Below are 26,353 nucleotides of genomic sequence, written 5' to 3' on the forward strand. Positions count from 1 at the left end.
ACATCCCCCCCCCCCCCCCCCCCCCCCCCCCCCCCCCCAAAAAAGATGTAAAGATAGAGCTATAACCTTAGGAGTGCATTAGTTGAATTTTGTTTTACATAGAATAAACCATAATATCATTTGGTTTAAGTGTCAGTAACTGTAATTTCTTCCTCTTTTTATTTTAGTGGCATGATGCGGACAGTGCCATTCAAAGAACAAATAGGCATGACACCACCCTCATCTTTTCAGATGAAAATGAAATGGATATGACAGCTAGTCACACTGCAGTGATTACACGTAACCTGAAAAACAATCAAGCTGATGAAACTGAGAAAATAGATATCACATCGTTTCTGGCTGGGTTAAACTCTAACAAAGGAAAGGCAGAAATGAGCAAAGAATTTCATTTTTTTTCTGACCCTACAGACCATTCATGCCTATCTTTTGAACAGAAGGAAGACGCTACTACTGTAAAAAAAATAAATTTCAATGAATTTTTGATGAGCTTGAAGTCAAATGAAAAGCCACTCAATCCTACTGAGGGACCTGAAAAAGAGAATGTTTTTTTTGTCCCTTCACAAGTCTTAGAAGACATGGCACAACTGTCAATGGAATTTGTATATTCTTGTGAACAACTGGACACCTGCAATGAAACAAAAGTCTTTACAGGGCAAGATGATGGAATGGAAATGACAAAATGCCAGGCATCTGATGTTAAAGCTATGTTTCCTGGTATTTGTGAAGCTCCACCAGAGCAATTACTGTGTGCGGATGTTACTGAGGCATTTGCAGATGATGGAATGGATATGACAACTAGTCACACTGCAAATATGTCTTTTCCCTTCTCCAGTGTCGGGAATCAAAATCTAAACTTCAAAAAGGATTTCCCATCTGCAGAGGTAGATAATGCTATATTAAAGAGAGCACTTAATCAGCACTTAATTGTTCAGCACCACCCTCAACTTTGTACAGACAAAAAACTAGTAAATGTTGAGGACAGACGAACTCCTACAGTGCTGCAAACTGTTAAACAAGAGGCCAGATCAATGTCTGCCATCCCAGGATCCGTTTCTTCTGAGACTGTCTTCCGAGGTGATAAAACTGTTGTTTTTTCTAAATGTGATGACATGGAAATTACTGGCAATTACACAGATGTAATCTATAATGACAGTACCAAAGAAGTGAACAGTTCATGTCATAAAACTTTTGAAAATCCAGTTAATACAAACTCTTCACTAGCAGAAAACAGATGTCCAGCACATGGTGATAGGGATGTTACAAAGAGTCTAATGTCTTTAGATAATCGAGCTTCTCTGTCATATAAAAATAGCATGCTTGAACCATCTTTGGGCTCAGATGAACAAATCAAAAAAGTGACCCGAGATCACGGGACTGCTTCAGTGAATGTTGGTTTTGATTCATGTACAAATTCAGTGTCTACTGGTGTTTCTAAGAGTAGACTTCAGCACAGACTAGCAGACTCTGAACTCGTTTCTCTGCCAGGTGAGAAGACAGTAATATTCTCAGGAGAAGATATGGACTTGACTAAAACATGTGTTGTCAAGGATGATGGAAAGAACATTGAAAATGAACCTCCTGCTGGAATGTTCACCTCTGTCACCTGCAAACCTCACTTTCTTGAAAACAGATCTACAGCTCCCAATTTAAATGAACAGGAAGAAATGGAAATAACTAAATGCCATGCTGTTGTCATTGATGATCAAAGCAATGGGATAACTGCAGAAGCAAAACAAATTCATTGTAAAATAATTCCAAGAAAGAACCAGAACAAAAATGTCGGTGAAGGTGCAAATTCTTTAGATATGGACAAGGAAAATCTTGAGGTGATCGGTATCAATGGGAATATTAAAAGAAGCCAGGCTATAGAAAGGAATACTAAAGATCCTGAGGTGATAATGGTTGATAAGAAGCTTGGAAAAACAAACTTTCAGGCAAGTGGTCCGAGTTCCCATGCAAAGAGTGCGTGTTCATTACAAGAGCAAATGAGAGAAGTCCGTGAGAATATTGTCAACACCTGTGCATTCATGTCTTTGCAAAATCAAAAAGTTGATGGATCTCAACCTTTGGAAAAAAACCTTAACACTTCAGTTTCCTGCACAAATGACAAAATGGGCCTGTTTTCCGATGATGAAAACATGGACATATCCAAAACTCATCCTGCTGCCTTTGTTGCTCCTCTTAATACAGTACAAGAATACGAGAATAATTGTAATCAAAATAATGTAATATCCAAGCAGCTGCAAAACCAGACCTTCCAGTTTTCTGGTAGTTCTGGTGTAGGTATCACAAGTCAGACTGCAGCAATAGAATGTGGGAATTTGAAAATGAAGACAAATAAGCAAACTGTTACTCCTTTGGCTCCAAATGGTTCATTTATTTTCAGTGATGAGTTTGCTCCCTCTGGAATGAAAGGAAATGAACACCTTGGAACAATACTAGGAATAAACACAGATTGCCAAAACTCAGACAGGCAAGAGAAAACTCATCCTATGAAGGTAGTAAACAAAGTATTGCCAACTCAAGTAGATTCTGAGAGAGATTTTTCAATTGGTAAAACAGTTTCTCCAGAAGAGGATTTTAAAAATCCTCACTCAGTTGATAGCCTGCACTTGAGGGGTGCTGAAGAGCCGTTACTAGCCAATACGTCTGAACCACATCAGGGAAATTCCCAATTGCCTTTGTTTTTAGAAAAGTCAGTTGTGTTTCCCTCTGGTGAAAACATGGACTTGACTGGAAACTGTGCGGTAATGGTTCCCGATTACAACATCAATGCTGTTTTATCAGAAAGAAAAGCAGTACCTGGATACCTTGTTCAAGGTGAAAATAAACTAATGGCCTTAAAAAAAGGGGTCATGATGACAATAAATAGTCAGGAGCAGCCTGCGTGCAATGTGCATTCCTTGGTATCTGGCAAGAAAATGTTAACCGTGAGTGGTTTAAAACATTTGCCTTTTGCGGATGAGAAAACTACCATATTTTCAGAAGATGCTGATATGGACATCACCAGAAGTCATACAGTTTCAGCAGACAAAATAATTTTGCAGTGTAAAAGTTCAAATGATTACACATCCTTAATTTCTGGAGATAAAACTTGTGTTTTCACCTACAATGATGACATGGAAATAAGTAGACTCGATACTGTTGCAGTTGATAAATCTATGGAAAAAGCTGCATCTCGAGGAATGCTTAACACAGCTAAAAGGACTGGAAGGAAAAGCTTGAAGGGAACAACAGGGGAAAAGACTGTTTTATTTTCACTGAGTGATGAGAATAATGACATGGAGATCACAGAAAGCCATACAGCTGCAATAGGCCATGAAATTGTCTCGCAAAATAAGGGAGGGCTTCATTCCATCTCTTCAGCTCATCCTGTTAAAACTGTTATGTTCACAAGTAGCCAGGCTGACATGGACATTAGCGAGCCTTGTTCTGCTGATAAAATTACCGTAAAAGTTGTATGTGATGATAAACTGAACTTGGATAAGGAGGTTGGACAGCAAGTACTTTCAAATAGTGAAGCTACTATGTTTGATATGGATGATATGGAAATCACTAAAACCCATAATGTAGCTTTGGAAGAAAACTCTCTGCAAGGCAGGGGACCCAATCAGTCTGTTCCTTTAACTTCCACGATTATGTTTACGAGTTACCAGGCTGACATGGAAAGGACTGAGTCTCACTCTGTTGATGAAAGTATTGAAAGAGTCTTTTGTGAGGATAGATTAAACCTGGCTAAGCAGGTTGGACAGGAGGCTGTTTCAGATAGCAAAACTGGCATTTTTACTTTGGCTGAGGATATGGAGATCACTAAAATTCATACAGCTGTATTAAGTGGTGAAATTGATGTACAGGATGGAGAGTACATTCCAGCCATTTCTGCAGTTCCTGCTGATAAAACCATTGCGTTTACCCACAACCAAGATGATATGGAAATAACTGCATCCCATACTACTGCTGTTAATAACAATATTAATGGATTTGAGAACCAAGAAATGTCACATAAAAGCACTCAGCAACCAGACTTGCATAGTGTGTTGTCTTCTTGCAGAGATGAAATAGATTCCCCGCATACACAGGACCTGAATGGTGAATATCATACAAAATCTAAGGATAAGTCCAGCCTTCCCTCTTCTGCTTCATCAGCCTCAGCATTTCCTAGTGAGAAAGGAGCTATTAAAGTCCCCAGTGGCACAACACCACATTCTCTTTATTCTGTCTCGCTTCCAGAAGAGACTATGGGTTTGCAGACACCACAGGATCTTGACCTTCCCACGGATAATTCTGTCCCTGTAAGCAGTGAACAGGATCTCATACCGCCAGAAAACCTGAAATCAAAGAGAGTTTCTTTTAAGCTTCCAAGTAATGGGCCCATGGATTGCAGTGAAGAAAGTAGTGATTTGGTATCCAGTGTTTCGCATCCCATCCAGCAATCAGCTTCTTTGAAGGGTTCTCCAGATGCATGTAATACTCAGAGAAACCAAGTATTGAAAGATGATTCATCTAGACATGAAGATTTAGCTACAGATTTAGGCTTGGCTGGAGCAAGCCTTGTTCCTGTTTCTGACAAGGAATCAAAGGAAAATGAGGGGCTGTCAGCTGAAGGGGAAACACCTCCAAAAGACTTTCAAATAAACTTTGAACAAACTAAGCAACTTTTGGTTGGTGACAGTCCAAGAGATCAAACAGATCCTGCTCTTGCGCCTGAATTATCAGGTATTTTAAATGTTTGTTCAAAACTGAAAAATATTAGATGGAAATCTGCAGTTCTCTCCATTTCTGAAACTGCTTTTTCTGACCAGTTGCCCAAATCATCAATTCAGCCAGAGGATACCTTGAGGTTAGGAAAAAATACTCTAAGTGAACCAAATAATTTATTTTCTACCAAAGAGCAGGAGAACACATGTCTTGAATCTAGAGCTGCTCCCATAGATGCAAATTTAGGGATGGCACTTAAGGATAAGTATCCAGGAATAAATGTCCCTCTAGGTATCTTCCAGCCTAAATTACCAAACAGAAGAAATTCTTCTGTTTCTAGTGTACGAGACGTAAATGCAAAATCTTCAGACAAAGAAGAAGCAGCAGTTTCAGAAGTAAGCGTAAACACTGGTGAAACCCCAGGTAACAAGAAGTCTAGTAGGCAGAACTTCAGCCCTTCTCAGTTTATAGCGGAAGAATTTCTTCCTGTCTGCCTCGAAGAAATGGATTCAAATGAATCTGTAAGCTCTGAACTCATGGAGAATGCTTGCAATGAGATAAGCAAAAACCAAATCTCTCACAATGAAAAGAATCAATTTGAAGAGACAAGAACTTGCAACACAAAAAGAGCTTTGGAACAAGGTGAGGAGGATCCTCAAAGTCCAAAGAAGGTCAAGAGGGATGAAAACTTGGATGGTGAGGCCTCTCAAGACTTGCAGGTGAGCCTAATCACTCATTATAAGGATACAATGAACACTAACAGGACTTGTGTTTAAATTTTGGGGTGGAAGCAGATCTATTGGTAAGTTTTCTTGTTTGTCTTAACCACCAGTTTGCTGTCATTTTGCTATGTCATCCCCAGTATTTTTCATTGTTTTGCCAAAATGGAAGAATCAGGTTGATGCATGCAACTTTCCCGAACCATGAAAAACAGATAGAATAAGGGTTATGCCAATTTTAAATCATTCTCTCCAGAGTATCCTTTTAATCCTTTCTCAACTGGATACTCTTAGTCCTCTGAACTAAACTATTTGCTAGTTGTTGCTTAGGTACAATGATAGCATAAGGCCTAAGGCAATTATTTAAAATCCAAACATGGTAGTTTAAATTAGCTTTTTTATAGGCAGCACAAATTGCAGTTGAATCAAGAAAATCTGTGCAAATATGGAACATTATTCTGACCATAAAAATAAGTTTGTAATCATCAGTATAAACTTTATAGTTCCAAAAGCTGGAAGAGTGTGCTGTGGTGGCTACTGCTTTGATTGAGAAATGAATGAAGGCTTTTGCAGCTCTACTTCCTATATGTCATGGTAGAAAATGGCTTAACTAGCCATACGCTGGTTTGTCATGCTGATTAGATATAAAATGTGTCGATACTAAAAATGAAACCATTCCGAATGTCAATAAACTACTGATCAACTTACTCTTGTATTGTTTCATATAACTCTTTTTTTTTTTTTTTAAACTTGCTAATATTAGGTTACTTTTGGCACTGTGTCTCAAAGCCAAGTAGAAGTTCATGAAAGTGAAGATCCTCCAAATCTATCAGCTAAAAGCCCTGATTGTACTCATGCCAGCACCAGCAGCTCTCTGGATTCTGTTAAGGCTGACACAGAATTGACAAGTAAGACTTCCTATGTGGTAATGGTCTGAAACACCTGTGTTCTTTATGCTTAATCAAGGAAGAGACCCATCCATACCATATATTTCATTTGGGAAAGGCCTCGAATGCCTGTGTCACAGCTTCCCACCAGCCAGTCAACATGCTTTTACGTTCTGGCTAAGTCCAAGCTGTTCAAGGAAAACTGAGATGGGAAGAAAAAGGAGAATTTTAAGTACAGCTTTGTTTTCAAGGGCAAGTTGGGCTGATGGGGCAGTTTAGTTACCTTAGCACAGAGCAAAGCCCCAACTCAAACTCTGCTGGCCCAAAGATGATTTTAAGCTGGTTCCATGCAGAATGAGTCTGCATGTCTCAGCACTGCACTCTTGGAAAAAGACTCCTCGGAGTGCATTACAGGGACAGGCTCTAAGCACATTCAGCCCCCAGGTTTAATTAGCTCTTGCTTATTAGCTGATACCTAATAATGAGGCAGAAATCTGCCAATCATCTGATAAGTGATATCTTGCCTCTACAAAACCAATTCTGATTTTGGCCGCCTGCAACCATGAAAGCATATTTAACCCGTAGAAGTTGGGCTCTTTCCTTTCAGTGAGAAACTAGCCCTTGTTGACTCAGAACTGTCTACATCGGATGCCCTCTGTGAACTGGTTGGAGTCTCTCAGTTTTATTACTTTTTAGTATGTTACATATGGCTTTCTTCCCATAGAAAAGTGAATTCTGTCATTTCATTACCACTCTGACACAGATTTTATTTTATATTAGATTCTTAATCTAGTCCTCCTTATTTGTCCCAAGTAGTTGTTTCCTCAGTTATTCCATTCAGCACTGGAAACACACATAAAGGTCAAACCCTACATTAAAATTGCTTTTTTTTCTAGAGCTAATAAGCTCAGGTTCATATTTCCTCAAGAATATTGTTAACCCCAGCAATATCCACCCTTTTTTTTGTTGCTTTTTTGGCTAGTTCAGCGAAGCAGTCAGATGGAGTCTCAGCTTCTCACAGACAGCATTTGTGAAGATAACTTACGGGAGGTATGTTACTAGCTGAAAGATGCTAACTTCTTGTAACAGGAAAAATACTTGTGCGCATATATGCAAGTAAGCATTCTTGCTTGAAAAATGTACTTATCTGTACGTTTTTCATAATCTTTACAGAAATTTCAGAATGGTGTTATCACAGTTGGGGAGTTTTTTACGCTTCTTCAAGTCCATGTTCCAATTCAGAAGCCCCGGCATAGCCATCTTCCAGCCAATGTGAGTGTCTCTCCTTTGATATGCATAATACAATTGACCTTAAATTATATTCCCTTGTCTTTTTTTTTTTTTTTTAATTTTTATCAACTAGCCAGTCTGTATTAAAGGCCTTTAGATGAGTTAAGCCAGAAGTCAGTTCCACTTTGACAAGTGTGTTAGACACTGCATGCTTCCTCTTGTCTCTTTGCTCTTTCACCTCTGATAAGTCTGATGCTTTTTTCCCCTCAGTACTGAGAAATAGATTTCAATCTCTTCACAAAATACCATATATTCAGGATTATCTGTTCTTGGATAAATATAGTAATTCTTGCTTTTTTAACTTGTTTTAAGGATGACAAGTTTGAGAGTAAGAATTAGAAGCTCAGTCTAACCTTTTCGCTTCATCTTACTATTTCCATCATCCACTGAAATCAGAATCCTGAAATGCTACTCTGCACTCCTACTACTTGTTCTGTTCTCTTCTAAGTGCTTCACCATGACATTACTACTCTTTATTTCTTCCCCTTAAGTCTGTTCTGCCTGAACCCAGTTTCAGTATCCTCATCCTGAAAGGTTTCTGCTGAATTCTTGCAGACATGGGAACAACTTTTTTTTTTTTTTGCATGCAGACAAGTACCACTCATTGGTAGTAACTTGATGCTGAACAAGTCAGTAATCTTACTTTGCAATCATCCTGAAAACAGGGCCTTGTAATCTGATTTCAGTAAAGGCACCTTATTTTCATATATAAGCTTTCTTAGCACTAGTGTTTCAGACTTGCTTATTTGTACACATTTGTGTAGCCAACTGAATTTCTAACTGGATGCTGGGGCTGATCTCTGTTATCTGTCTGGATTTTGCAAATAATCTTTATAAGGAATGGTACTTATCTAATGAAGTAGTGTGAATGAGCTGCTTAGTTTTCTGTACCTAGGTATTACACTGACATGGAAAAGTTTCAAGTTTCATAAACAGAAAGTCTGTAAGATTGCAATGCTTAGTATTTATTTAATAAAGTATATGGGGATTTAGTTCAAATACTTCCATTTCCTGCCACTTACAACAGTTTCTACTGGCACAGTGAATGATGCACTGGGGCAATGGAAAAGCCACCCTGGAAAGCAGAAAACCTTAGTAGTGTCTGCATAATTTTGACACTGGTTTGGGAGTTTCTTCTATGCCAGTACTTAATCTAGCGTGCTGGAGAACTTCCTAGTAGTCTGTTCAATGTTAAATAAATTCTAATGAGATTTGATCTTCCTTCTTTCAAATGGGTGGCGTGACATCTGTTTTAGTAGGAATTTTTAATGTGTCTTTATGATAGTAAGAGTGAAGTAGTTACTATGTATGAAAAGGTGTGGTCAAGATCATATTCTTCACATGGAAAATGGTATATTTGTGAAAATTCTTTACTTGTGAAATTCGTTCCAGTACTTCAGATCAGTTGAAAACTGGCTCCTGTATAACGAAGTTTTACTGCTGTAAGATGTCACGTTGTCGGGGCAAATATATCAGTAGAATATTCACATTAGAAATTTCAATATCTTCTAGGAAATGAGTGCAACTGGGGACTTTGTTGTGTTAGTCTGCAGAAAGCCAGTGCATACAGCTGGTTTGATATGTTTGTGGGGCACATGTGGTGGTGTGGTCTTCTGCCTTTCTTCACTGCCTCATTGCTGACAGAATAAAATTTGTGTGTCAACTTAGCGAGTGCACATAAAAAGCCTGCCCGTTTTAAAGTTCTTTAAAACTGTTACGACAAAAGAGTGAAAACTGATTAAAAAGAATCACAACTAAATTAGTATAATTCGTGTTGATTAAATTGCTTCCTTTATGATTTTTAAAGCTCTTCAGTTTTTATTTAAAATGCTGATTATCTTAGTTACAGTTTAGTTTACACTTTCAGTTTGCAAATGTATTCATACTGAGCTGTCTAAATATCCATCAGGCTTACAAAACTCTGATACTATTTATTAGTGACTGACCTCTGATAAAAAACAAACACCACCACCACCCCACCGCTCAAAAGCCCCTGAAAGCTTTCTCTGAAGGGATGGAATTAATGTCAATTATTTATGTGCTTCAACATAGAGGTAGCTTGCTGAAATACCCCCATCGTACTTATTTGATGTGCCTAAGAATTGTTGAAAATTGGGAACTTTGGTTCTTAATCAAGCATAGCTATCTTGTTTTATTCTAGAGCACTCTTGTTAACTGGATAATCATAGAATCATTTAGGTTGGAAAAGACCTTTAACATCGAGTCCAACCGTCAACAGATGCCCACTAAACCATGCCCTGAAGTGCCTTGTCTACATGCTTTTTGAATACCTCCAGGGATGGGGACTCAACGACTTCCCTGGACAGCCTGTGCCAATGCCTGACAACCCTTTCAGTAAAGAAATTTTTCCTAATATCCAATCTAAACCTCCCCTGGTGCAACTTGAGGCCATTTCCTCTTGTCCTATCGCTTGTTACTTGGGAGAAGAGAGCAACCCCCACCTCACTACAACCTCCTTTCAGGTAGTTGTAGAGAGCGATAAGGTCTCCCCTCAGCCTCCTTTTCTCTAGACTAAATAGCCCCAGTTCCCTCAGCCGCTCCTCATAAGACTTGTGCTCCAGGCCCCTCACCAACTTGGTTGTTGTTCTCTGGACACGCTCCAGCACCTCCATGTCTTTCCTGTAGTGAGGGGCCAAAAACTGAACACAGGACTTGAGGTGCGACCTCACCAGTGCTGAGTTCCAGCTCAGGGGGCAGAGTACGCTGAGGATAACTGGTCTCACTATTAAAGACTGAGGCACAGAAGGCATTAAGTACCTCAGGTTTTTCCTCATCGCTGATGGCAATGTTCCCCTCTGTATCCAATAAAGGATAGATCCTCTCCTTGGCTCTCTTTTTATTGTTAACATATTTGTAAAAACATTTTTTGTTGTCTCTTACAATAGTGGCCAGATTGAGTTCTAGCTGAGCTTTTGCCTTTCTAATTTCCTCTCTGCATGACCTAACAAGATCCCTGTACTCTTCCTGAGTTGCCTGCCCTTATAACGTACGCATGTTTTTCAAGTCTTTGTCTAAAAGGAGGTTAACCTCTTTCAATTTTTTTTTTTTTTTGAGCTTTAGTGATGAGGCATATGTCTCAAAAGTGAGGAAACATGGGGCATTAAACTGGAATGAGCTATCTAAGGTTATATGACTAACTTGTCTCAGAAAGAAATTGGACAAATCCAGAATGAAAACAAGCATTTAAGTATGTCAGGCTGCCTCCATTACTGTGTGTTTGGGGTTTTTTTCCTGTTCTGCAAAAATAAAGCTTCTGGCCTTTTGCTGGTTTCTGTACAGAAGTTGATTGGAAGTCACTGCTTCTGAAAAATATGCATCTTTTTTCTTTCTCTTCACAATTTTTCCCTCTGTTTTTCCCCAGTGTGCGGTCAGTGCACCACCTACTCCAGAGGACCTCCTTTACAGCCAATATGTTTATCGCCCCAAGCTGCGTATTTATGAAGAAGATTGCCAGGCCCTTTCCCAGATGATAGATGAGTAAGTGTTTTTTCAGTCACAGGGTATATCAGTAATTTTATTTTTTCAGCTCCGGTTGCATGCAAAGTGGCCTGAAGGAAGTTAATGTATTACATCTGGGAAAAATAAAAAAACGATAGTTAACCTACTTTATGCTGGTAGCCAGTCTATTACAGATTTAGACAGTAGAGAGCTAACTCTTGGGGAGGAGCTGTGGTTATGGAGATAATTAAAGTTTGGTTTTCCTCAAGTAATTTATCTTTTACTAATAGAGTGTTTCAGTTGCACATCAGAAGAGTTAAACTTTTAAAATTGTATCAAAAATGATCAAACATAGAAAGCAGAATCGTAATGTTGTCCGAAAAGCGGATTTGTTTCCTGGTGTGCAACGAGCCAATAATTACACACTCAGGAGAGACATTATTTATTTCACATTTGTGCAAAGATGGGTGCTAGGTGGTAATTCCACAAAACTAACACACCACACCAAAGAAAAACAATGCATTTATTCTGTTACATGATTAGTAAAAACCTGCCTAAATTTACATTCATTGGTTAGTAGTCACCATCTCATCTACTATCGGCCAGTTATATTCAAATTAGCCTCGCTTGCTATGTAGATTAGCACGTATGTGCCTTGCAGGTGTGGGAGGGCAAGTTCTTCCAGCCTGGAATTGAGTCAGTGGTCGTGATCTCCCGCTGCCACCTTTACCCTTCCCCCAGTTCATGCTTCTTTGGCAATCATCCGGCCTTCAGCACCTTCTGGAGCAGGATGTTTCTTTTTATCAGTCACATCCTACATTTCTTAGGTCCAATTATCCTTCTTGTTATCTCAAGAATGTTTCTTTTCTCTCTGATGGACCTTGAGTATTCTTGCCAAGTTGGCAATGCACACGAAGCATCCTCAAAACATCAAGGCCTAATTGGTCCAGGGTGTCCTTATTCTATGAATGCCAACTGTGTGCCTTTCTGATTACAGCCTTACGTGTTAATCCGATATATACAAAATAGATCTTGCACAAAATAGACCATTCTAAATCTCCGAGTTGCTCTTCAACAGGAAGAGGTTACAATCTGTTGTTTGTTCTTCCAGTGTTTATAAGATTGAAATACAGTTATCATTATTTGTTTTCTTACCTGAAGGACACTTCTGATCTGATTCATTATACCTTTTTACAATTTATGTGTAAAATCAGGTTTGATAAAATTCAAAATCAGTTGTAAGATTTTTCACAGCCTCATTAGCACCACTTCCTGATTCTTTGGCTCTCTAGCTCTCCACCTCCTTGCCCTCAACAAAAAGATAATAGGAAATTAACTTTGTATTATGTGCTAGAGTTTAACAAACATGGCCCCCATTTAATCAAGGCTTTAGAGGGTCTCTCCAAGATGTAAGACCCAACTAAATGAAAATATTTACACTTCCATGTTTTAATTAGAAAAGGGGAATGAACTGTATAAATGCCGATGTGCTGCTTTATGTGCTCACTGCAGTTGCAACAAGACATTCTTTCAATATTTTTTTCCCACATTTCAGGTTAAAACTGTATGCAAATGTCCAGGATCAGCTCCTGGTGAATGTGAATAAGAGTTTGTGGGAAGTAATGAGAACCTGCTCTGATGAAGAGGTAATACTGTATGAAGAGATAATGTTGTTTCTTGCATAATGAAGAAGTAAGGTTAATTTATGTATTCAGATAAATTAAGAACCAGAATGGTCACAGAATAACAAGAGGCAGGTAGGTGACACAAGGCAAAATATTTTCTAAGTGCAAAACTGCTAAGAGAACTTCCAATATGTCAAAAGAATGCAAGGATACGTGCCCTTTAAAATATATTAAAGGGAATACGTTGCTATAAAGCAGAAAAACTTGATAATTCAAGTTGATAATTCAGGTTAGTTGAGGACAGAAAAGAGAAGAGAAACTTTAGATGGGCCTAAGCAAACAGTGCAGTTTTGGAAGGAAAAAACGAACTGCTCTTACTGTAGAGACTCTGTTGCTTCATTGGTGGAGCAGAATTGTCCATTAACTTAAATGCTTATTTAGTTCATAAAGACATGTGATGTTGCAAGACATATAATGAACAGAAAATATGCGTTATTACACAAAAACATACAGGATTTGGAGTGCAAAAATGGTGTCATAATGCCAAAATAAAAGATGAGGCCAGAGGGTATTTAAAGGAGAATGCTAATGATAATGGGCACAAAAAAGCACACCAAAGACATTTGCATTTAAAAACTAGAAGCATTATAAAAGTATCCCAGCCAGAATTGAGAAGGTAGATCAAGAGATTCTGTTTTCCGTGGTTCTAATGCCAAGAATAAAGATCTATTCGATGAAAATCAAGAGTCAAAATTGATAAAAGACAGTATTTTTCATAGTTCATCATTAGATTGATATAGGATATCGCTGAGGCTAGGTTATTAACTAGATTCAGGAAGAATTACACTTACGAACAACATGAAAGCAGCTAGAACCCTTAGCTAACAATAACACATTTGAAAGCTTATTAAGCAAATCTCTACACACTGCAATTAGAATGATACCACCTAGTAGAAATGGGCAGATGGCAAACATTGTAGAAAAAAGCTTTTTGTACATTCCTCTGCAGCTTCTGGATTGACAGCTGTCAGAGAAAACATTGAACAGCATGATCTGTAGCTATGTTCTGTTAAAACAGGTTTTAAGTTTGCTACTTGTGGTTTGGGTTCTGCCTGGACTTCTGTGAGCATTTCAGTTAGCCTCCTTAACTGTAATGGGGCAAGTGTTCTAAATACATGTCTCAAACAACTGGGATGAGAGACATCTGATGTACTTAATGAAGGTGCTCTGGTTTTTGGTAAAGGCATCTCTTTAGTTATTTGTGCAGCTCCCTATCTGAGTAAAGATCTTGTTGAACTTTGCAAAGAAAATCAGTTACTTTAGTAGGTGGCTGTACTTGAATTAACAGGGATTGTCCAGTCTTAAATTTGATTTAATTTGTAAGTGTCATGTAATACTGCTACTAGAGAAATGGGATATTAGGAGGAGCAGAGAAGGAAGAAAGAGTCTAAACGGTCGGTTGAACAATCTTTTGTTGCACATTCCCACTCGCTTTCTCTTCTGTATTTTCCATGCATTGCAGCTGAAGAGCTTTGGAGCGGAATTGAACAAAATGAAATCCTATTTCACCAAGGAGAGTAAAATCTTGGCTCACAATGAGAAAGTGACATTGTACAGCAAATTGCTGCAGAGCGCGCAGGTAATGTGGTACAAGGCTGCAGAGGTTTAGCTTTAAAAAAAGGAACTTCCACCATATTTCGTCTGTCTTTGACTGTCAAGTTTAGGAGCCTAATTATTGTATGCAAGTGTGCATTCTCTTGCAAGTTACATTCTTATTAAATGTACTTCCATTTTATTTATATGCAAATGTAAAACACATTGGGACAGTGACTTTCTTGCACTTACACTACAGGAACCTTCTGCCTAAGGGTTTTGGCAATTAAAGTAACAGAGTGAAAAATGGGAGTATTAAAGGAAATGCCATCAGAAATTAGCTCTTCATACTATAGTAATGTCAGTAACTAACAAGGAAATGCAGAAGTAATGCATTGTGATAGGCATCAGAAATTTGTATGTGTTAAAAGCTCTAGGAATTTATTTATTTCCATGTCTTATCCCTTCATAAGAAAAAAGTCATTAGGAAAATACATTGTTAAGTACCTAGTACTTTCTTACACATGGCTACTGCCTTAATGTTTGTCAGTCTACCTCTTCCTTCTAATGACAGATTATATCAGCTTCTTTAGTTTCTTAGCAAGCAAAGATCCACATGGTGGTCCCAGAAGACAATTCAGCTTTTTAAGAAACGTCATTGACTTGAGTACAATTTTCCCATCTTAGGAACAACATGGAAAGCTACAGTCAAGAATAGAAAAGGTGGATGAATTGCTCAAGGAGGCAGAGAGTTGTCTTGTTGCTCTGGAAGCAGGTATGTGTTTCTAAACTGGTGACCAATATGCTGATTTCTCTATGGTTTTTTCAGAGCTGCTGTTTAAATGGTCAGTTCAAGATTCTGTGTTTGGTGGTTGCTTGGAATTTTACAATTCCTTTGTTACAAGTATTTGCTAGGCGTAAATGCCTTCATTTGTGTCTGCAAACTTGTCTTGTGGGAATCACTTACACATTATATGAAGACCAGGAGTATATGTGCGCTGAAATACAGAATTATAATTGTAGCCTATGAACATGTAACCAAGCTGGCTAAATCTGCTAGCGGTAACAGTACAGCTGCTGGCAGCACACAGTTTAAAATGGGTGCGAACCTGCCAGCGATCCTGCAGGTAGGCAAGACTAAGCTTTGCACTCCAGGACTGTACTGTTTTCAGCATCATAGCCAGATGGTTTAAAACTTGTTCAGCTATGTTCACAAAAGCTGCATTCAGTACTTGGCATTGCTGCATAACAATGCTCTGTGTATTTTCACTGAATTTTCTTCCAATGCCTTAAGTAGAAATCAAATTGCAGAGTAGCAGCTTTGAAACTGCCATGAAGGCAGTTTTCCTTGTTATCTGTTACTTTTTGAGGGTTTTGGTAGAAACCCTTCTGGCTTTTTGTACATTTTGCTTAGTTAGCTTTGAAATACTAAGATTTATAGAACCCACGGACAAATAAAATGGAATCTAAGTATTGAATCTGGGAGTTCTGCAGAGACCTGATACTTCTTTCCCATAGATTCTGGCTGGGAATGGGAAGCAGACTGTAGTGATGAAATGGCAGAAGGGAAAAACCTAGAGAAAGGTAATGGTACCAGCTGAATGGCACTTTTTGTTTTGTTTTTTAAATTCTGGAGAGGGTGATACTCAATCCCCACCCTGATACATTAATTCTGGTATGGATGCAAACACTACTGCTTTCTTTTCCGCATTGGCTATAGCTAATCACACAGATGGTAAAGTACAAAAAGGACTGTTTGTCCCCTGGAAAAATGGAGTTTACAACTTGGTACAGTGTGACTTGAAGAGTGTGTGCCTGGCTATCGTATTCAGCACTTTAATTCTTCAATAATTACTAACCTTTGTTGACCACATATCTGTATCTAGGTAGGAGTAACAGCCATCAAGTTGAGATCTTTCGTATTGTTAAGAACAGTGACTGCAGAGCAAGTTAGGGCTTTCTTTACTGCTCTTTTCTTTCAAAGCTTTTTTTCCCTTTCTCTTAGAATTGGAAAGCCTCAAAGCCCAAGAAGAGGAACTTCAAAGGTAAGATGTCAAAGGGGATCTAAAGACCTTAAATAACAGGTTTTAGAGGGTTGGTGTTTTTTTAACCAGTGTGCTACATCTCACGTGGTTGGTTTGTCTTTGCAGAGAACTGTCAGATCTGGAGACTCAGAATGAGCAAATGCTTGCTCAGATGAACCAGCTAAAGGAAAAAGAAAAAAGCTTCCAGGAGCTCATGGAGAGATACAAGTAAGGAAAAGACCTTCAGGTTTTATTTTTATCAGCTACTTCTGGGGCCTCACATTTGTATATAAATTGTTTTGGTTTTGGTTTTCCTTGTTATTTGATTTGGGAAATCTTTGGATGTCCATCTCGCAGCCTAGGATAAGCAATAAAACCTCGCTGAACTTCTGTGTGTGATGCACTGTTTTTCTGTTAACAACTTTGCAGTGATACTCTACATTTAGTCTTTCTATATCCAACTCTCCTCCAATTCCAAAATGAAAATTTATGTAAAATGAATAGTATTATGCTTGCGTTCCCAACAGATTCTTACATTCTGTAGGAAAGTGAAAATTTCATTGGTATATTATGTGGTAATAGCTGCAAGTGCACTTAATACTCTGATCTTTGTCCTTCAGATAATTGTTTTGGTTGGTTGGTTGAAACTTAGCGTAATAGTGGTTTTTTTTTCCCCCCCCTTTTTTAGCTTTACTGAGTGGGAGATTACTGAATGGAGTGAACAGCAGGCAGTCTTTAATTTTCTTTATGATTCTATTGAACTCACAGTTGTGTTTGGACCCCCAACTGGTAAGTCGCAAAATCGGTAGGTTTCAGTTTTATGAATCTGAAAGGTTAAATAGTTACATAATAGAAACCTAAAGTTTCTATATTCGTGAAGATCTGCTAAAAGGAAATAGAAAACATACTACAGCAGGAGCACGTAAGCTGAGAGAGGTGGCTTTGAATATGTTTATAAGTGCTTTCTATGAAAATTGAGAAAAGTATGTAATGAATGGCTGTTTCTGAAGAGGAAGAGCTGTAACTCCAGAGCTAAGGATGGAAATAACTACTGTTGGGGTGTTTTTCCTTTTCTTCTCAGATGGTGATGTTTTCAGTGAAGATCCTTCCAGAAAGATAGTTAGCCTGAACTTTGAATCTCTCTTGGATGGTAAGATTTTTTCGAGTAGCTTGAAAGTAGCTGCCCTGATAATCTGTTCTTGGGAAGACATCTGTAAATTTGTGGTTTATCTGCTAATGCATTATTATAGGGCTTTTAAAAGATTTCTGGCAAGGTGTTTTTTCTCTTGTGTTACAGAGGAAAAAGCTCCACCCTCATCACGTTTAGTCCAAAGACTCATCTTCCAGTTTATTGAAAGTCAGGGATGCTGGCAGGAAAAGTGTCCCACACTGTACTACTTGCCCCAGGTAATGTTCCAGGAAAGCCTGTAAGACTCTGGAAAAACATTAAATCTTTTCTGTCACAGAGAATAGGGCTGATACCAAGAACAAAAGGATCTTAATGAAGGCTTCATCAATGCAAATCATAATCTGCTTCATGAATATTCTGAGGTCTGAGGGGAAGTACCTGTCCCTGAAGAGTCCTAAAAGCTGTGGTTTCTTCCTTGTTTGCTGCATTAATGTCTGCCTGTCTTAGTGATTTCTTAAAATTCTTTTTTTTCCCTGCTAGTAGAAATTAAAGAATTTAGCTGAATGCCATTCTGCTTCCTAAACAATTAGTGGTTTAAAGTGCCATGCTAAATTTGGTGTTCCTGCATGTCTGTGTACCCCTGTTGACAAAGCTGAATGGAGAAAATTAGGGCAAGGAATGTATATTTGTTGTTATGCTTGTACAATTTCATTTTCACATCCAAACTGAGATAGCAGTTAAACTACTCTTTTTTTTTTTTTCTTTTTTTTTTTTTTTTTTTTTTTTTTTCTTTTAATTTGTATCATTTCTAGGACAAACTGTGTTTTCAAGTGTCACAGAGTTTACCAGCCTGAGTACCAATGTGATTGCTTTTCTGATTGCCCACTTAGGTTCTTCATGATGTCTCTTTGGTGGTGAGTCGTTGCAAGATCTTAGGAGAGGAGATTGAATTTCTGGAGAGATGGGGTGGAAAATTTAATCTTCTGAAGACAGATATCAATGACACAAAGTGAGTAACTTCAGATGGAGTTTACACCAGTCCTTCAGAGAGTATTTCTAGATAATCAGAAACAAAACACTGAAATATTTTCCATTTGGTTTTCTTGAAATTGAGATTTTAGGCAACTATTTTTAACAACAATCTAATTTATTTATTTTAATACAATTGTACTATAATATCCAAATGTATGGAAATTTAACTGTTCTTGGATTCAGCCACTTCCTTATTATCATATAACCTCTCCTTCCTTGCTGTTTTCCTGTTTGACTTGACTCTCACTTAAAAATTTAGGCCACAGTGTAGCAATGCAAAGGAAACAACCAAGAGTTTACCTGTAGCTCAGTGCTTTGTTTCTTTTAATCTTCTATTTGCTTCAGCTAAGCAGAATCAGTTGTTGAAGGACAGATGGAGTTAAACTAAAGTTTATTTTCTTTAGTTTTCATTTTCTCATACTACTTCCCAATTTTGTGGCAAGTCCCAGTGGAACAAGATACATACTACTTCACTTTATCCTTCTATTATTGATGTATACCCTTAAGTAAGAAGCACCCAGTTAACCTTGCTCTGCATGCCTTGATGCTGTTCCCATAGGTTATTCTAATTTTGTAGTACCCTTTGCAAGAGTGGTCTTCTACTGCATGCCAAAAATCCCATAAAAGCTATATTTAGTTAAGTCAGCAAAACAGATGCAAGGGCAGCCTATGCTCAGGAAGTTGCAAATTGTGGGAGATTTACCTGGAAAAGACCTGTATTATGCTTGTTCTAGTTTACACTATCCCAAAGCATATCTGCTTCCTGGGTATTGTGTCCTTGGTGATGGTCTTACCCATATTCATAATAAAATTCAACTCTGGCCTTCCTACACATTGTCACAGACAAGAGTACTGTGCTAGACAGAAATCTGGCCTGATTAAGTAGGGTTGGATTTGTGAAACAATCTTAGAATTACGGAATTGGAGGTAAATCAGTCCTACTTAAAACTTCAGAAAATTTGAGCTACCTAGGAATATTTTATGTTAACTAGAAAACATTTTTTTATTATTACTCTATATTCTCCCACAATTTTTGAAAGGTTCTGTAAATTATGTATTAACTTTTTCTGTGAGGAAAGTTGGGGCTTTGTATTCTAACTCAGTGTTAGAGTGCTGATAGTATTAGAGCGGAAAGGTTCTTTTAACCTTGTTTATGAACTTACTGTTAGCCTATGCTGGAACTCTTTAGAAGTTATTGAGTTTTTTGCATCAATTACAACATTTGTTTCCACTTCTGGAACCTAATTCAAAGGTGATAGCAGTAGATTTGAGTATTTTGTATTGAACTTTGTGTTTATTTCCCATACAGAGTGAAGCTTTTGTTCTCAGCTTCCACAGCTTTTGCAAAGTTTGAGTTGACCTTGTCTCTATCTGCCAACTACCCATCTGCTTCACTGCCTTTTACCATCCAAAAACAAATCGGGAATATTGGGTGAGTTGAACAGAAAGAACCACTCCATATGACTTAAGTTTCAAAGGTAGGGATGGGGAATTAAATGCTCTGTATTCTCTCAAACATGTGTGATAATTTTATCTTTCCCAGGGAGGAGGAAATTTCTGCTGTTCTCTCCAATGTACCAGTTGGTTACCACTATCTGCAGAGAATAGTCACCTTGATTCATCAAAATTTGCTCCAGGTTCCCAGATGATTCACTAGATCCATGTGCAGGATGGAAGAAGCCAGACTGGATATTCTTTGATTTTAGTCTTGTAAGAATTCAAGCTCACCAGAATGGGAGTGCTGTTAGCTACTCAGCTCTCTAGTATTCTTGTCTAATGATTGGTTGATATCCAGGATGCTTGGTGTAGGCCACAAGTTTTATAAAAGCAGAGGCCTCTAAAGAGGAGAAGGAAGAATTTCTTGTGTCTTTTATAAATCCAATCTGCCTTTTATCTTCTTTCAGTCACCAGTGGTCTTGGCCCCCTTCTATAATCTTTCCCAGTATGGATATTCTTCTGACATAGCATGTCAATTTTGTTCTGGGTTGATTTACAGAGCTCTTGTATAAAACAATGATGAGTATTTTCTAAATTAACATGATTGGAATTTACTTTCACTATCATTACTTCACTACTGTGTAGCATTTTAACATACCATATCACGTTTGATTTTTATCAGTTTCCTGGAACCCCTCCCAAAACACAGAAACTACAGTCCTGCCTGTGATTAACCAAATAACCTGTAATAATTAACCAGGTGGCCAAAGTCAGAAACACTTTTGTCTAAGTGAAGACTAAAGATCCCTGTGCTTGACCAGGGACTTTGCGGTGCAACAGACTCAAAACCATCAGGTTCCCTCTGCGTGATCCTCTCCCACTAGAAGTTTGTTCTGATATTCAGTGTCTTTGTCCAGGACAATCTGTCTCTTGTTCTGGTACACTGTCTGGTTTGTAATGCGTTAGAATTTTAGTGAGGAGACCGAGACATTTAAATTTAGGAGGTGTCTCTAATATCGTTGGTGCAGTCTAGATTGCTTTTGTATATATTTTTTTATATTATGTAAGTTGAGCTGTTGGAACTCATCTAACCCTGATTGAGTTTATCGTGTAGAAGTGCATACCATTTCTCAGCTGTCCATTCTGTAGGCAGATGCAAATTTTTGCATCTCTGTAAAATATGTTGAATTTAAAAATGTTTTCATGTGTTTAAGTGTTTATATATTTTTGTCTTTTTATAAATTTTCCTTCTGTTTGGAAGGTGGAAGTTCATTAAACGTTTGAATTATTGCTCTTCCTTCTTCAAGTTGTGATTATTGGCTGCTCTATTTAAACTTGTGACTGAAAATTTGACTACTACTATTGAAATAACTTTGTTAGCTATTTGGGAGGACTTTTCTTACTATGAACTTGGTTTTGTTTTGGGGGTTTTTTTCCCTTGTGTTTCCTAGTGTTAACTTTCTATGGCCTGGCTTTGGCAGAAGAAATTTTTTATTTTTTTTTAATGTTAGGAAAATAGTGCCTAATTTGGAAGTGACTTGGGTATTATACCTGGCATTCCTTTTAAATTTCCTGCGGTCATTATATCGGCGTTATTAACCAGTAGAGGGTGCTGCAGCAATACTTCATGAGCATTATCCAGCTCGGGCTTTTTGGTTTGTCTGGTTTAGTTTTCATTCAGCATATTTCCAAGCTGAAGAGTCTGATAACTATGAAGACTGAAGTGAGTTTTTGGTAGAGTTTATTATATTGCTCTGGATATTGAATCAAAGTAGCAAATGAAACAAAGCAAAACAAAGCCACACATTTGCCGTAGAAAAAGGGGATTAGGCAGAAATTAAGCAGTCCCTTTTTCATATTTAATTTATATTTGTACCTGAAACTCTTATTTAAACTCCTCCCAGGGAATTAGGACTTAAAGATCATAACATCTGTCATCTATAGGACTTGATGTATTACTGTTAAAATCTTCACAGAGAGAATACATTTACAAAAACTATATTATTTTGCAAGTCAAATTTTGATGAGAATGCCATTACTAAAGCTTTTCACACACAGTGCTTATTGTAACTCTTGCTCAGTCATAAAGCTGGATATATAATATTAGAGAACTCTTATTTCCTTCAACAATCCACTGTGATTCATGGAGTAAAGCTCAGATTAGATCTCAAGTTATGGCTGTACCACTTTTAAGGATGGGGGAAAAGGTAAGGGAGAAGAAATTATTTCTGTTTCGAGAATTAATTTACTTTTCTAGGAAAAAAAAGTCTATAGATGACGATTCTTATTCCATATTTGGTAATATAATACTAGCTGTGAAAGAATGAGCACTATCGTGTTTTCATACTAATACAGTTGGAATGTTGTTTTGACTGTGGCTTTCTTTAATGATTAATTCATGGATATCAGTAATAGTGCACATTGTTCTATTGCATTTAATTTAAAGCACTTGTTGTAAATTTGGAGATCATCCATGAGCACTTATGCCCCGGCATAAGTGTGAATTCCAAGAGAATGTCAACCACATCCAAGTTCTAGTATGTTACAGGAAAGGAATCTTTTATGGTCCTTCAATATTGCTAACTTAAGACTGACATCTTTCTGTATATATAAATGCAAAAGCCTCTTGTGACCTCTGTTTTGTTGTCTTAAATGCATAGCAAATTCTTCAGCTCATTGGCAAAAGGTTAAATAATGAGGATGCAAATTATTGTGCATTATTAGTAATACTCTGCTTTCATGTTCCAAACCTTAGTTTTCATGGCAAACATTCCAAAACCTGGACAGAAGATAGAAACACTAGTGGAGAACGTATCCATTTAAACATATGGCAATGCTTTGAGGAATTTCCAAAAGTAAAATGAGCAATTGATCGCGTTTGCAATTTAGAGTGAGATGAAAGGACAGCCTAGCACTGAAGCGAGTGTTTGGCTAGCTCAGGAACTGACGTAAAATTCTGGTATTGAATCAACTTACTTACTCTACCTCTCTGTCTCTGAGTCGGGGCATCTACCATTTGCAAACCAGGTTCTTTAAAGGGCATTATTGCTTCACATTGTTGAAACAGCTTAATGTTTCTAAACCTGAACTCTGCAAAATGCCTAGTAATTTCTCTCCTTGCAGCGCTAGTGCTATTTCAGTTGCAGCAATGGAAGTTACTAACACCAACGTTTGATATCCCAGTGTTTCCAAGAAATATGGAGGAAAACCACTTCTTAGTGGAAAATGATTTCTAAATAGGATATTTATACAAGATATGCCACTCTGAAGATGTAGCAGGTAAATTCAAATTAACTATTAGATATGGAAGATTTAATTATATTTAATAGCTTAGACTTGTACACAAGCTCATCTGCTTTAATTCTAGTATCTTTTGTTTGTGAAGTTTTAAAATACACGATGATTGGATTTAAGTCAGTAGAGGGACCATGAAAAGTATTTCCTCAGGTATGAGATTCTGAAGTGTTCCATGTATTTCAGTTCATACTGTGCACTTGGATACCTGAATATACTTAGAGTTCTATAGAGACTGGTAAAATTTCCTTTTGATATTCTTTTAGTGAAAGTTGGCTCTGCTGTCCTGTTAAGTCACTTGAAGTTCTCTTCAGGTTGATATGGGATCTTAGAATTAAAAAAGCCGTCTTCTGCCATCAGTTGTAAACTGCTCCTAACATTGCCTGACCTTGTAATGCAAGTGGTTACAGGATTTCAGTTATGAATGCCAATAGCATGCTGTTCTGTCAGCTTCTGCTGCTGGGTTAGCAAAGGTCAGTTATGAGCATCACATACACAATATTCCAGTGGCATGTTCACATCTTGCGCTGGCCTTGCTTGTTTTATAAGGAGAAAATTAGGATTATTTTCTGAATGCTTCCTCTTTCTAAGAATTTTTCCTCATTCCCTGCTGTATGGTCCGTGACTGCAACTAATGGTCCATTTTTCTCTGAACTTGAAAACTAGTTTTGGGAAAAGAGATTTCTGTAAAGAGGCTGATGCCTTTCACACTGCTTGTTCTGAAAACTCCCAGTGTGGCTTTGTGGTGATAAAACGTACAGTGCAAATAGAGCTTACATTCACAACTCCATAATCTAAATATCTGTGTGTTTTGAGTGTTTATTGACATGTGTTGTCATGTTATAGACACACATGCCCTGTCGCTTAAGGCCAGGCAACTTATTTTGATTTGTGTGGTACCTGTTATGGGTAAGATGGTTTCTGCCTGCATGCAAGTATCGATGTTGGAGCACATCTAAGAGCTGCAGTCCTCCACTGCTGGACTCATTCATTGCTGCAAGCTTCTCTTCAGCTGTGTCCTAAGTCTGATTACCCTTCTACCCTCCAGGATGGCTTATGGAGCTTGTCAGTGGATTCTTGTAGAATTACTTTTCAGCCTCATACAACCCGTAAATACCAAATCTCTTGGTTCCAGCCCACATGATCTTGTAAACATGGATCCACGGAAGACTGGGAGATGGAACTGCAGAACTTGCTGCTCAGCAGCTGCGATGATCTCCTTTGATTTGGAAACACTCGTTTATCACAGGCTGATACCACCTACGCTAACCTGAAAAGCTCTGGATTTATCAGCCACGCTGTTACAATATTAAGGGAGTGAGTAAAAACAACAAACAAACACCTTTCGCTCACCTACCCACATACAACAGGGAGACTTCCCAACTTCACAGCTTCATATCTTCTTACAGGTGGGCAGGAGATCGCTGCTGTATACAATAATCAATAAACTTCAATGATCTAATAAAAGTCCTGAGCCAAGGAAGGCTTTTCTAATCATTTTCTTCAGTAATGGGGCAGCACTGCATCAGAGCCTGCTGCGTGTCTTTCACCAGTTATTCACCATAACAGAGAAGCTACTGGTAAGTCAGTCGACCTCCTCTCACAAATCCTGTGCTCGTTTAATGCTTGAGCTCTAAGGAGCAACAGGAAAGCCAAACAGTTTACGCCCTTGGACCCTGTGGGGTAGTGAGCTCTCAAGTAATGACATATTTTGTGCAATTACAGGGTCAGGCACTCGAGGACAGGCAGGAAACAGGCTCTTGTCACCTGTGAACAATTCATGTCCAGATCTCCATCTCTTTTTTCACTTGGTCTTGCCCATGTGATAGAGGACAATTAATATAATTATGTGCACTACGATGTGCATTGCCATATACCCTCCAGGGTACAAATGGACAAGAGGCCTTTACGTTAATTTTCTTTTCTAACTAGTCAGGATACAGCGTGCATGAGGTATGACGGTATGTACAAAGTGAACCTCAGGTGTGTATCCTTTCCTCCCACTTCTGTGCTGTTAGTTTCCCATTTGAGTTGTTAATAGGCCTTTTTAAAGCTGGCTGTGTAAATATTCTCATATATTTAATGCTAGGCTGATACCTCTTTAAAACCTCATGTCCTTTAGCTCCTGATAGCTTGCCAGCACTAAAATGGGTTTAATAAACATTTTCATGAAAAGCATAAAAACTCTGCAGATATTTCTAATGTGCCTGGCCCGCAGCTGTTTTGATTATGACGCTTTGTCTAGTATCAGAATAGTTTCTTGTCAGGGTCCACGATAACATGATACTGCTATGTTTTGTCCTAATAAACTGGTACTTATTTGGTACTAATAAATAAAGCTGGGGTCAGGAGGAATTCCTTGTCGATCTGAAGAAATGAAAAGCATTGGTGCAGTGCAGATTTTCCTATTTAGCATTACCTTTGCTTGTCACGCAGAAGTCCACCTCGCCCAGTATTTTACTTCCAAGGGTGACCAGGGTGGAAAGGCTGGAAGAAACTTTTCTTCCATGCAGAAAGGTGTCCCCAGGCTCCCCCCGCTGCTGGCTTCCACGCCTCAGCTAACTCATCAGTGAAATTGCTACACATAAAATGCTTCCACTATTTTAACAGCTGCTTTTGTACAGGGGAAGAGCTTTCACTGCTCAAACGGGATTTATTTTTATGGGAGTGGAGGAGAAATAATGCAGACACGGCTTCTTACCCATGAAAGCAGTGCAAGAGAGCAAAACATGCTTCTTCCAGCAGCCTCGGCGCCTTGCTGGTCTCCTGTAGCTCAATCAGCATTCTTCCCCAGCTGTCCCCTCACAATTCATTATCCTTCATCTTTAAAAGCTAATGGAAAACTTTACTTGTATGCGCTGAGGAGGCTTCCATCCTTGCCCAGCAAGGCTTCGAGGCAAACGGCTTTCCTCAAATTCATTAGATTGAGACTTAATTTGGACAAATACCACCCTGGGACTCCAACCTCTGCTCCAGACGTGTCTTAATCTCCAGCCTGTTCCTTCTCGGGTACTGGCATAAGCTACAGCACAGCGGGAGAGAGGGGCTTATCGCTCGGAAACGTACTCCGGCCTTCGGAACGGATTCCGTTTAATGAGCAGAGTCACAGGTTCATGCTTATCTTTAAAAAAAAAAAAAAAGAAAGACTGCCCTGCCGAAGCCGGGG

At 38.4% G+C, this 26,353-nt stretch overlaps 1 protein-coding gene across 1 annotated transcript in view; it reads left to right on the forward strand.

Moving 5' to 3' along the window:
• The window catches only part of CASC5 (cancer susceptibility candidate 5), a 28,847-nt gene extending 8,356 nt beyond the window's left edge, over positions 1 to 20,491 (forward strand). Inside the window, exons 10-26 of the mRNA XM_010564338.1 lie at positions 168 to 5,417; positions 6,181 to 6,325; positions 7,287 to 7,354; positions 7,478 to 7,576; positions 10,977 to 11,092; positions 12,609 to 12,699; positions 14,201 to 14,317; positions 14,959 to 15,046; positions 15,790 to 15,855; positions 16,277 to 16,316; positions 16,422 to 16,523; positions 16,984 to 17,084; positions 17,377 to 17,445; positions 17,593 to 17,702; positions 18,315 to 18,433; positions 19,766 to 19,888; positions 20,000 to 20,491. Coding sequence (XP_010562640.1) covers positions 168 to 5,417; positions 6,181 to 6,325; positions 7,287 to 7,354; positions 7,478 to 7,576; positions 10,977 to 11,092; positions 12,609 to 12,699; positions 14,201 to 14,317; positions 14,959 to 15,046; positions 15,790 to 15,855; positions 16,277 to 16,316; positions 16,422 to 16,523; positions 16,984 to 17,084; positions 17,377 to 17,445; positions 17,593 to 17,702; positions 18,315 to 18,433; positions 19,766 to 19,888; positions 20,000 to 20,105 — 6,810 coding nt within the window. The 3' untranslated portion in view covers positions 20,106 to 20,491. The remainder of the gene's footprint in view (positions 1 to 167; positions 5,418 to 6,180; positions 6,326 to 7,286; positions 7,355 to 7,477; positions 7,577 to 10,976; positions 11,093 to 12,608; positions 12,700 to 14,200; positions 14,318 to 14,958; positions 15,047 to 15,789; positions 15,856 to 16,276; positions 16,317 to 16,421; positions 16,524 to 16,983; positions 17,085 to 17,376; positions 17,446 to 17,592; positions 17,703 to 18,314; positions 18,434 to 19,765; positions 19,889 to 19,999) is intronic.
• Positions 20,492 to 26,353: the final 5,862 nt, after the last annotated feature.

The sequence above is a fragment of the Haliaeetus leucocephalus genome, unplaced genomic scaffold (assembly GCF_000737465.1).
Source record: "Haliaeetus leucocephalus isolate CR32 unplaced genomic scaffold, Haliaeetus_leucocephalus-4.0 Scaffold177, whole genome shotgun sequence".
NCBI classification, from domain to species: domain Eukaryota; kingdom Metazoa; phylum Chordata; class Aves; order Accipitriformes; family Accipitridae; genus Haliaeetus; species Haliaeetus leucocephalus.